The following is a 13001-nucleotide window of genomic DNA, read 5'->3' as shown; positions in this document are numbered from 1 at the left end:
GGCTTAATTTTTTTGATGAAACCCTCAACTTCAGTCTGTGTGACTGCAGCAAAGGTGCTGAGAGGTGCTGGTTGAGGGCAGGCAGATGGCAGAAATGGAGCTGGGGAGCCTGAGAGCTGGGACCGGATGGAATTGATCTTTTCTTTGAAAAATACAAGAAACCTGTTGCAGTGTTCTGCTGTGGGTTCTGTATGGGTTTGGTTTTTGGGGTTAAGGAGATAGTTTATGGTGGAAAAAAGCTGTTTTGAATTTCCCGGACTGTTATTGATGATGTTGGAGTAATAGATGGACCGGGCTTCTTTAAGGGCTGCTGCATAGGCCTTCTGGTGATTTTTGTAGGCCAGCTTGTGTACCACCAGGCCAGATGATTTAACACGCCTCTCAATGGCACGGCCAGCAGCCTTCATCTTGCGCAGTTCTTTCGTGAACCAGGGGGCAGAGCGGGAGAAAGACACAGTTCTTGTTTTGAGAGGGGCATGTATATCCAGGAGGCAGTGAAGAGAATGGTTGTAGTGTTCGACCAATTTGTTAACTGATGGAAGGTTGACTGAGGCCAGCATATTAAAATATTATGCTAATTACTCAAATTGTTCAACTTGCAACTTTTAGCAACCGAGCCTAATCTCATTTTCTGAGCGTATAAATGTCATGTGAATCATAAAAGTTAATAGGAAACAACATTTCTGGGTTCAGTTTTGGCCATATGGGACGTTCCAATAGATTAATAGTCCAACTAAAAATCATATCAGTTTTCTGAACACTTTTTGCACACTTAATTCATGTACTACATCTCACCCAACACCCTGTGGAACAAATATGGAAATATGACCAACACAGCAGTGAACTACTGTTTCTTGTAACTTTTGAAATGAAGGACTGTTAGGGTTACTCACCGAGGCAGGGGCTGGAAGTGATCATATGGCATCACCTCTTTGAATCCATCCCTGGAGGAGAGAAAATATCACTCATCACAATGCCATGACAATCCCATGAAACAATATGGTGTCAGTCCAGAAAATGCTTCTCAACAGCAGTTTGGCCTGGAACATTATAATGAAGTGGTAAACAAGTGTAAGAAAAAGGCTTGCACTGGCCATGGAGGTTTTCTCCTAAACCTTTTTTCATTGATTACATTCTCCATTGATCCAGCCCTCCATAAAAGAAGCACTTATGTGTGCTAAGAAGATAATCTATTGAACACTGGTAGCCACCCTAAATCTCTTTTAGCTCATTACAAGTACAACTTCTGTCATGCTTTCGTCCTAGACTCCCTTCTTTATCTATCCTGCTCCCAGCTCATAATATTAGTTTCACCCTGATGTTAGCTAAAACGGACTTCTATTCTTCAAGTGAAATGATGTAGTGATGAAGCTATGGACTGCTCTAGAATAACTCATGTATTCCTCTAAACTGCAGTGATGCACTACTGCAGTTTGCAAGTTAGTGTTTGATCATTCTCTGTATTGCCTCTCTCCTTGCAAGATAAAATATTTAAAGACAAGTTTGGTGTTCTTTATGTTCTTTATTCAGTAAATGTTGGTAATATAATACTTTGCCACAACACTATTAATATCTATTTAAATGTTCTCTCTTTTAACTCCTTACACCCATCTTACTTACAGCTAATATATTGATATTGATATATTGGTTAATACCTGTGTTTTCTATCCATGTTAAGGAGCATTTAAAAAAATATCCAGCCAGGAAACAAGGATGAAAACCTGCCTGATTCGCCAACTCTGGCACAGTTCAGGCAATGTTCGTGTATGAACATTGTCCCTGTCATGTAACCAGAATGAAAGAAAGCATTAAGTGAAGTGTAGTGCCTCACCAAAGCCTAATAATGAAGCTTAGCGAAAGTCCTATAAGGAAGACTGGTATCCTGCACCGTGTATTCAGACTCCTCCTTCAGTTCATTCACTCCTTCTTCCCGGCCCATTCAGTGGCGTGGGCGTCCTCTCTATTAGCCTTAAGCTATCACATTCATCCCAGCCTCAGGAAGCCAATTACTTCGCTCCTGTCAAAGCTTCGATGCAACCCTCCTCCTCCCATCATCATCATCATCATCATCCAAACCTCAGCTTCCAACACCACCAGTGTCTAGGCTCCATCTGGGGGGGGAGGGGGTATTCTGCACAGCCCATGGCTTCACTACCTCCTGCAGATGATTTCAATTCACGATGGGGTCTAATCGCCAAAGACCTTTCTGATTTTGCACATTTAATAAAAATCAATGTTCATTCTTTAAACCTCTGGTTCATTAAGTCTCTCCAGATTGAAATATCAGTAGTTAGACATTACCCAAGGTAAAAGATCAATGTGTCACCAAAGTCTGCAGATGTATTACATTGTTATGTTTTATTCTGGGATGAAATGTACTGTATGCAAATATGAAGGATGAACAGATTGATGTTTTGAACTGGACAAAAAATACATGACTTGATTGGATGTACTCTACCTCGTGTCTAGTCCATTGTGCAATAGGTTTAAGTCCCATCACAACCTCATTTACAGAATAAATGGATGGGTAAGGAGGTCAGGGTGTTAAAATGATCCTGAAATGTCAACTCGTAATGATGTATACCTCTCAGGGCATGGGTCCATGTTGCACTCCTTAAGCTTTGGTGTGGGTTTGGCGTTTTCATGATAGCTGTTACAATGGTCTTCAGGCAGTGTCTGGTTAGAGCGGATGTCTGTGCACTCTGCAGAGTTCAGCTGGTAGCCTGGGGGAGGGAAGGACAGACAATGGCTGTTAACATTAAAGGCCTACTTCACCAGTGGGAATATGAAGGTGTATTGAACTCTGAGATCCTATGTAGTGTAAATGTTCAAACATTTTAGAAATCGGTTCATCCTAGCCTGAGAAAAGGCAGAAAGAGTTTTTTATGGTCTCACTGTCTAACCCTACAGTTTGCCCAGTTGTGATGTCACTGTGATGTCAGGATAGAGGATTTAAAAACTATTCAAAATCTTTAATCAACCATTTAGACATGGGTTTAGTCTGTTACTGTCCATTCTCACCTCCTCCACAGGTGACCGAGCAGGGGAAAAAGTCAGTTTCTCTCCACTGGTACCTGATTGGTTGGTAGAAGAGAAACTGGACAACTGTGTCCTTGGAACCTCCGTACTTCATCTATATAACATGTAGGGAGAATGAAGAGTAGAGAAAAACACTGTTATGATAAGTAGTGTAATGTACAGAAGATTTTACAGAATAGTGGAGGAAAGAAGAACAAAGTGGAGTTCAGTAGGGCCCCCTTACTTAACTTGTTGAAGTCAAACTGAGAATATTTGCATAATGTGGGAAAATGTTGTCAAGTCTGAGAAAAGTGATATCATGTAGGCTAAGTTATCACACTTGAGATTAATTTATGACCTATATGTGATAAATTAAAACTAATGGTGCTATAGAGAACCTTTAACAGTTCTATCGCTTGGTACATAATGTATATGGTACCCTCAAAAGGTTCTATTTGGAACCATGTCATAGAGACAGTGCATGAAATAGGCCACGCCCATCGTGGGGGAAACCGTTGAACACCGTTCCATTCACTTTGTATTGAAGGAGACCTGTCTTCTGCAAACAAACTTAATTAAAACTTAATCAAACATCCATTTAACAAAAAAACTTTACTTTCTTTAAAGCTACGACTCTTGTCTGTCTATACGAGCTGTTTTTGTGAACAATTATTGAGTAATTTTCAATATTGAGGTGTTTTTTCCCGTCCGACCTGGCGGGAAACACGACTAAAAGCTGTTGTGTGTTGAGCTGCACACTCAAGAAAAGTTATTCAAATGTAAAAAAATAGTTAAAACTGTTTGTAAACCTAAGAAAAAGCTGTGATCCGTTACGAAGGAAACGGTGGATAAGAAGAGAGGATGCCAGGATCAATAGCCTACGCGACTAAAGTGGAGGAAAACTTTGAGACCCTGACACTAAATACCAGACATGGGGGACTCGAGTCACATGACTTTACTCGAGTCAGTCTCGAGTCGCAAATTTGAGGACTTGAGACTTGCTTGACTAACACTGATAAAAGACTCGACTTGACTTTGACTTGGTCTTCATGACTTGAGACTTGACTTAGACTTGAGACAGATGACTCGAAAAGACTTGAATTTTTAAAAGTTAGATTACGTTAGAAATTATGTTTTATTTTGAAACATGATCGGGTGATTTTACAGTGCAATGAATGCACGCAGCGCGCTGCATGGACAAACAGCGTCAGCAGGTCAACACAGGAGCAGCAGTTATGGAGGCGGCTAGACCTTTCTAGACCAAGAATAATTCACGTGAGCCTCCCACACGCTTATAACCCAATCACAGTAAATATGTAGCGCCTTCTTCCCTTCCCTTTTCACGTTGTAACGGCCCCGGGAAGTCTTGTAAAAGAAAACAAAAGTACGAGCGTTTCCTGCAGCGCTGCTGCCTTGATAACGCACGCTTCCTTATCGAGCGCCCTACCTCCACGGACTGTAGGCTTTATAAAAGCATCTCTGTGAGACAAAACAGCCGTTATGAAGTAGGCCTAGGCCTATATGATGCAGTTCGACCTTCCACGTTCACCGGCTCCTTCCGACAGCTCACAGCCGCCGCCCCTGCACCGACAGCACAGCAAACTGCCCGTTATGACAGTTCGCCCCCCAGTATGAAAAATAAATTAATCGGGATAAATCAAAATGTGATCCTGCCATAAAATAAAAGGTGATATGATATTTTTGCCATAGCGCAGATCCTTGCCCTGTTTCATTTTAAATGCATTATGGGCATTAATGTCTTGTTTGTGTAAGTATAGGCCTATCTGTTACTATTTGCCTTTCTTGTTTTCCATGTTAAAAGTAAGCTACTTGGAAATTGAAAGTAGCCTAAACGTGGTTGAAAGAAAAGGAAATGTGCGGTGTTGATCATATGTGATAGATAAGGGGTCGCTATTGGATGCAGACATTATGAGATTTGGACCTTTGCTGTAAGAAAATGTTGTCAACTGGACCCATTTAAATTTTAGTTGAAGACCCCTCGGTCAGACCAAGAATAATTCAATTGTAGTTCAAGGATGATGTTGTCGATGACTGTATGAAGAAGAGAACTGTGGAATGCAGGTCTTTTAAATGTAGAAACTGGGTTAGATCATATGATTTTTGTATGACTTGACTTGTGACTTGCTTGACCTGAGCAATGACTTGACTTGTGACTTGCTTGATTCTCACCACAGTGACTTGGACTTGCTTGAGACTTGAAGGTTATGACTTACCCCCACCTCTGCTAAATACACTTATTATAGGTGTAGTAGAGGTTTTTTGGGTATGCGGCACACATACTCAGGTCCATTCATGGGAAGTGACTTCGGGCTCGGTACCGTTTGCAGCGGGTCTAAACGAGGCACGTTTGTCATCAATCAGTGAGACAGAAAGTGGACGTTTAAAATGTCACCGTCACTGGCTGGATTAACTGTTGGCCTGCTGTTTCTATCAGCAATAAGGAAGAGGAATAGCGTGGACAGAAAGCTTGGATAGATGTAACTTTAACAAACGAGAATGGAGTATACGCGAGGGTTAGCCTACAGCAAAAGGCTAACATTAGCATACATTAGTTAAGAGTTTTGTCTCAATATTGAAAATTACTTAATAATTTTTCACAAAAACAGCTCGTATAGACAGACAAGAGTCGTGGCTTTAAAGAAAGTAACGTGTATTTGTGAAAGGCATGTCATATTAGGTTTTTATTACGTTTGTTTGCAGAATACAGGTGTCATTCAATACAAAGTGAATGGAGCGCTGTGAATTGTTTTCCCCCACGATGGGCGTGGCCTCAGATTATGACGCGTTCCGCTCTGTCTCTATAGGGTTCATTTGAAAGAACCCTTGGGGTTCTTTGTTGCTAAACAAAATGGTGTAGAACCTCTTAAAGCATGGGTGCCATATTGGGCTGCACTGAAATTGCCCTGTGGATCAGACAGGGCCTGACCCATTTGAATGTATTTAAACTGTATTTTAACAGTTATTATGGAGCTCAGGTTTATTAAAAACAATGTCACTGTATAAATCTGTGATCTGTGTACCAGCCGACCTGTGTGGATGTGAAGCAGATTATAGAACATTCATCACCATCAAATCCTAGCAGATCGTCTTGGTCCCTTTGCCTTAAAGCGTAAAACGCACGGTGTCAGGTTTACACAAAATGGCAGGCAAGAACCCAATAGCACGACAGACAACAGTTCAGGTGCAGCAACAAAGTTTTAATAAGAAGCAGAAGTCAAACCAGGTAGTCAGACAGCGTGGCAAACAAGTCCAGTAGGGGCAGGCAAAAGGGTAATCCAAAATCCAAAGGGTGGGTCAAAGCACAAACAGGCAGGCAGGCAGGTAGGTAGGATAGCATAAGACCGCTGGAGAGCTATGTGAACACAATAGACAATCTGGCAACTGACTGAGGGAAATGGAGTGGAATATACTGAGGGGCTGATTAGCTGATGGGGAGCAGGTGAGTATGGGCAGACCAGGTGAATGTAATTAGCAGCTAGTGCAGAGCAGGAGGGAGTGGCAGGGTCTGAAATGACATGAGAGTTAGAACCAGGAAACAGACATATGAAAAACTAAATTTTGGCTGAAGTTGTGACAGAACCCCCCCCCCTTCTAGGGACGGCTCCTGATGTCCCACCAGGCTGGTCAGGATGGTCCCTAAGGAATGTTGAGATGAGGTCAGGGTCCAAGATGTGACGAGCCGGAACCCACGAGCGCTCCTCAGGGCCATAACCCTCCCAATCAACAAGGTATTGGAAACCCCTTCCCCGTCGTCGCGACTTGATGAGACGATGTACGGAGTAAGCAGGCCCCCCATCAATGAGCTGGGGGGGCGGCTGGGGTCTGGAGGAGGGCTGGAGCTGGGACTCTTTAACGGGTTTGATCTTGGATACATGGAAGGTGGGATGGATCCTCATGGAGCGAGGAAGACGGAGACGGACTGCAGCAGGGTTGATGACTTTGCTGATGGAGAACGGACCCACAAACCTAGGAGCCAACTTCCTAGACTCAACCCGGAGTGGAAGGTCCCGTGTAGACGGCGGTTGGCATATCTCTGGTATCGGTCGGACGAACGCAGGAGAGCAGCACAGGCCCGCAACCAGGTGCGCCGACAGCGCTGGATGAACACCTGGACAAACGGGACACTGGCTTCTCGCTCCTGGTCAGGGAACAACGGAGGTTGATATCCTTGAGAGCACTGGAAAGGGGAAAGCCCTGTTGCCGAGCTTGGAAGCGTATTGTGAGCATACTCCACCCATAGGATCTGCTTGGACCAGGAGGACGGGTTCTGGGATGTGATGCAGCGCAAGGCAGTCTCCATCTCCTGGTTCATCCGCTCAGACTGGCTGTTGGATTGAGGATGGAAACCAGAGGATAAGCTGACCGTGGCCCCCAACAGCTGGCAAAACTCTGTCCAGAAACGAGAAGTGAACTGCGGCCCCCGGTCGGAGACAATGTCACAGGGAAGGCCATGCAGACGGAAAACATGATGCAACATAAGTAAAGCTGTTTCCTTGGCAGATGGTAATTTGGGCAATGGAACAAACTGAGCAGATTTAGAAAATCTGTTCACAATAGTAAGAATAGTGGTGTTACCCTCGGAGGGAGGCAGTCCGGTGACAAAGTCGATTGAGATGTGGGACCACGGACGACGAGGAATAGGCAGTGGCTGAAGAAGGCCGGCAGGGGCATGGCGAGCGATCTTGTGCTGAGAGCAAACACGGCAAGCAGCGATGAACTCCTTGGTGTCCTCTTCCATGGTAACCCACCAGAACCGTTGCTTCAGCAGAGCTAGGGTGCGCCTAACCCCTGGATGACGGGCAAGGCGAGAAGAATGTCCTCACTGGAGGACCTGAGAGCGGAGATTCACAGGCGCATACAGACGAGTATCAGGGCAAGCACTGGGAGCCGGGTGGTCGGCCTGAGACTGTTTTACCTTGTCCACAATGTCCCAGGTAACTGCACCGATGACCATCTTAGTGGGGAGGATGCTCTCAGGTTGTGTGGGAACGTGTTCGGATTGGAACTGACGGGACAGGGCATCTGGTTTGACGTTCCTTGAACCTGGGCGATAAGACAGGTTAAAATCAAAACGATTAAAGAATAACGCCCACCTGGCCTGACGGGAGTTCAACCGTTTGGCTGACCGGATGTACTCCAGGTTTTTGTGGTCTGTCCACACCACAAACGGATTCTTCGCCCCCTCCAACCAGTGCCTCCACTCCTCGAGAGCCATCTTTACCGCCAGTAGCTCCCGGTTTCCAACGTCATAGTTCCTCTCTGCTGGAGACAATTTGCGGGAGAAAAAGGCACATGGATGTAACTTTTGGTCTTTACCTGACCGCTGAGACAGGACTGCCCCCACCCCGGAGTCTGACGCATCCACCTCTACGACAAACTGGCGTTCTGGATCAGGTAGGATGAGGATGGGAGCAAAAGAGAACCGTGATCTTAACTCGCTGAACACCCTTCCTGCAGCAGGGGACCATTGGAAGGCTACCTTTTGGGAGGTGAGCGCTGTCAGGGGAGCTGCTACAGAACTATAGTTGCGGATAAACCTATGATAGAAATTGGCAAACCCCAGGAACTGTTGAAGCTTCTTTCGAGTGGTGGGAACCGGCCAATCCACCACCGCTTTAACCTTGGTGGGATCCATGTGAATACTTCTGAATGAAATTATGTATCCAAGGAACGACACCTAAGTGGCTTGGAACTCAGACTTCTCCGCCTTCACGAACAGCTTGTTAAAGACTTGGAGAAGATGAGGATGTCACCAAGATATACAAACACAAATACATTGAGAAAATCCCGGAGCACACCATTCACTAAGGCTTGGAATACTGCAGGAGCATTTGTGAGTCCGAAAGGCATTACCAGGTACTCGTAGTGGTCCCTAGGGGTATTGAACGCCGTCTTCCACTCATCCCCCTCCCGAATGCGGACTAGGTGATAGGCATTCCTGAGATCAAGCTTGGTAAACACAGAGGCCCCTTGCAAAAGTTCAAATGCAGAAGAGATTAGTGGGAGGGGGTACCTGTTCTTAATGGTGACATCATTTAGACCGCTGTAATCGATGCAGGGCTGGAGGGATTTGTCCTTCTTACCCACAAAGAAAAACCCTGCTCCAGCAGGCGATGAAGAGGGACGGATGAGGCCTGCTGCCAGTGAGTTGTTTATGTATTCGTCCATGGTCTTGGTTTCAGGGGCTGACAGAGAGTAGAGTCTCCCCCTGGGCGGGGATGAGCCAGGGAAGAGGTCAATGGCACAATCATACAGGCGGTGTGGTGTGGGGGAAGAGAGGTGGCCCATACCTTGTTAAACAGCTCCTTTAAGTCGTAGTACTCCGACAGGACACCTGAGAGATCTGGGAACTCATTGGAAGAAGGGGTGTTGCAGGCAGGTAACAAAGCAGATTTCAGTCAGACCGCAAGACATTGATCACTCCATTGTAGAATGGAACCCGTTCTCCAGTCAATGTGTGGATTATGTTTAATTAACCAAGGATACCCCAGGATAACTGGCTGCTGAGGTGCATTTAACAGGTGAAAGGTTAGTGATTCAGTGTGGTTACCTGATATGCCCAGATGAACAGTGCGATGGGTTACAGTGCAGAGGAGACGCCCATCGAGAGCAGTAGCCTCAATAGGCTCGACCAAGGGTTCCTGGTTAATACCCAGCTGCATGGCAAGGCCCCGATCCAGAAGGTTAGTGTCAGCCCCAGAGTCAATGAGGACAGCGACAGTATAGGATAGTCCATTACAGTTGAGCTGGGCATGAAGTAGTGCTCGAGAGGGCCTTTCAGAGTTCCTGATACGGCTCACCAGTGCCCTCTGGATTCCTGGTGAGCCCTGTCTTTTACTGGACAGGAAGACACGTAATGACCTCCCTCCCCGCAGTACATGCAGCAGTTCTCCCTTTGGCGCCGCTGTCGTTCAGCAGCTGACAGCCTGGTCCTGCCAAGCTGCATGGGCTCAACTGGGTCACTAGGGGCAGCATGTGGAGGAGAAAACGTAGAAGTGGAAGGTGACGCTGGAGGACGTGGAAGGCTCCGGGAAGTGCTGGTCAGTGCCCTCTCTGGCCTCCTTTCCTGGAGAAGTCCGTCGATGCGGATAGCTGTAGCGATGAGAACGTCTAAATCCGTTGGAGGGTCCCGTGGCAAACAAGTCCAGTAGGGGCATGCAAAAGGGTAATCCAAAATCCAAAGAGTGGGTCAAAGCACGAACGAACAGGCAGGCAGGCAGGTAGGTAGTGATGGGTCGTAACGTGCCGAGGCTTTGGAGCGTGTCGAGTAATCCCGGAAGTTTTTGGTGAAGCGCGTATCGACGCTTGTATCGTCTAGGCCGAATCATGTGACTGATGACGTTCGAAGCCTCGTTTGTTCAAGAAGTGCTTCGGGTATTGTGGATCCACTCGCACTTTGCGGGTTAGTGTTGGCGATTTGTTGGTTTGGGAGTGATGTAGACGTGGATGTTGTATCAACTTGCTGTGACTTTCTTGTGCACCCCTGCCTCTGCTGTACCATGTGAAAGAGTCAGAGTGTTCTCCGAAGCAGGAGAAGTTGTTTCCAAAAGGGGAAATTGTCTGAACTAGGGCTGGGCGATATGGACAAAATCTTATATCACGATATGAGTAATTTTATATCACGATATGGATATATATCACGATATGGTATTTTTGAAGTGAATTCAATTAATAAATGGCTTAAAATAACCATACTTCACATTTGATCAGTTTTTTCTTTTATTTTGAACTTGAATTTCCATGCTTACAAAGGAGTAAGTAGTGAACAATCTGTCATTAACTGCAGTGTCATATAGTGCAAACATCTTGTAAACATTGAACTGTTTTTCAACACAAATAAGATTTTTTTTAAAGGTGTGCCTCACACATGCCTGGCTGTCAGTGTAATATAAAAGAAACATCACAGCATCACACAAATATTTTAAATACTAACTATACACTTATAAAATAAAGTTATGTGCTGTGCAAATAGCTGGTGGTAAAAATAGAACTGTTTCTTCAACAAAATGAGATTTTTTTTCAAGTTAACAGGTGAGTCTTACACCTGCCTTGCTTCAGTCAGTGCAGTGTAATATAAAAGAAAAATCACAGCATCACAAGAATGTTTTAAATACTATACACTTATAAAATAAAGTTATGTGCTGTGCAAATAGCTAGTAAACATAGACCTGTTTCTTCAACACAAATACAAATGTTTACAAGTTAACAGGTGAGTCTCACACCTGCCTTGCTTCAGTCAGTGCAGTGCAATATAAAAAATAAATCACAGCATCACAAGAATGTTTAAAATACAATTCTAAAATAAAGTTGTCTGCTGTGCAAATAGCAGGTAAACATTGAACTTCTTATACAAATAAGAAAAACATTTTAAAGTAAAAAATAAACAATTTCAAAATAAACTGTATGCAAATGTCAATCTTGTATATCAAGGAGTAACTAGAGATTGTGTGCAAGGAATACCAGCTGATCAACCCTCTCTGGTTTCAGAGCTGTTCTGCAGCATGTTATGATGTTCCCAGTTGTGCTAGAAGCCCGCTCTGCCGGGGCACTTGTGGCTTGAATGCACAAATACTTTTGGGCCAGACTTGCCACTCTGGGAAAATTGGCCTTGTGCTGCCTCTACCATTCCAGGGGGTTGGTCTCCCCATCAGCCTCCACTGTTTGGAGATAGCTGGTTAACTCCAGTTCAATGTCGGGGACAGCTTGGTCTTGGCGTGCTGCAGTTTTGAAGAAGCTGCCCAAACTTCTCTTCTTCTTCTTAGGAGGAATCTCTGCAGCTTGAGGTGGTGGAACGGAGACTCCCCTAGCAGACGTTTCCTGCTTAGCAACCAGGTTCTCAATCTCTGCAGCAGCTTTGGTCTTGATGTAGTCCACCGTCGCTGGCTTTATATATTTGGTTTTGAACCGTGGGTCGAGAAAAGAAGCCATGTCAAGTAGCTCCTGGGTGACTGGATCCGCATACGTTTCATTCAGGTACTCCAGAATGCGTGTTTTGATGCTCTTGGTGAGCTCGCTGCCATCTTCCTGTGACTTCACAACCTGCTCATTAAAAAGGTGGAGTACAGGTTTTAAGTATGACACACTAACATACTGCTCCCCGGACAAGGCATCAGTGAAGTCCACAAGAGGGCTCAGCGCTTTGCTGACAGCTTCAAGAACCTCAATGTCCTGTCATGTTAAAACCAAATGCCTGGTCTTTTTGTCCGCTCGAAGGACCTGTGTAAGCGTTTTCTCCTGCTCAAGGACCCTTTCAATCATTTGCTGCCGAGATCCCCATCTTGTTGGAGTCTCTGTAATGAGCTAGTGTGCAGTTGCAAGTTCACGCTTTCTCTTCCAAGAGTTGCAAAAAGCGCTTACTATTCTCTTTCAGACCCCCACCGCGCGCTCCACCTGTGGCACTTTCACACTTCTCTCTGTGAACATAGAATGGGGAAGAGATTAGTTAAGTAAATTATTCAATTATTACACATTAAGGACAGCAGACATGCATTTATCAATTTGTCATTATGTATATAAATTATAATTTTCATATTATTCAATCAGTGGTGGTGGACAAAGTATTCTGATGCTTTGCTTCAGTTAAAAGTACTTATACCAGTGTGAAAATACTCAAATTAAATGCAAGTAAAAGTCCTGCATTACAAGCAGTCAAAGTATGTAATATCAGCTACATGTAAAGTAAAAGTACTCATGTGCAGTAAAATGTTTCCTCTGTTTATACAATTATATATGATGTTTCTGAATTAAAATTAATGCTGCAGTAGTAGTAGGAAATGTGTAGGAGTAGCATAAGTGGTGAAATGCTTTTTTTCTATTATTATTGTTATTATTATTATTATTATTATTATTATTGTTATTATTAGACACTCACCAATGGCCAAATGAAGACGATGTCCAAAACATTGTAACCTTGTCCAATCGTTCAGTTCGAGTGCTTTGATGTTGTTTGTGGCGTTGTCTGT

The 13001-nt window shown here is 44.5% G+C and overlaps 1 protein-coding gene across 1 annotated transcript in view; it reads right to left on the bottom strand.

The window, feature by feature from the left end:
- The window catches only part of adamtsl3 (ADAMTS-like 3), a gene marked incomplete at both ends in the record, with an annotated part of 231862 nt that overhangs the window by 84734 nt on the left and 134127 nt on the right, over positions 1-13001 (bottom strand). The window contains 3 exons of the mRNA XM_080045594.1: positions 894-944; positions 2585-2723; positions 3022-3133. Coding sequence (XP_079901720.1) covers positions 894-944; positions 2585-2723; positions 3022-3133 — 302 coding nt within the window. The remainder of the gene's footprint in view (positions 1-893; positions 945-2584; positions 2724-3021; positions 3134-13001) is intronic.

This window comes from Ammodytes marinus (assembly GCF_949987685.1).
Source record: "Ammodytes marinus genome assembly, chromosome: 1".
In the NCBI taxonomy this organism is placed as follows: domain Eukaryota; kingdom Metazoa; phylum Chordata; class Actinopteri; order Uranoscopiformes; family Ammodytidae; genus Ammodytes; species Ammodytes marinus.
The sequence above is the reverse complement of the archived record's forward strand: the minus strand, read 5'-3'. Positions and strand labels throughout refer to the sequence as shown.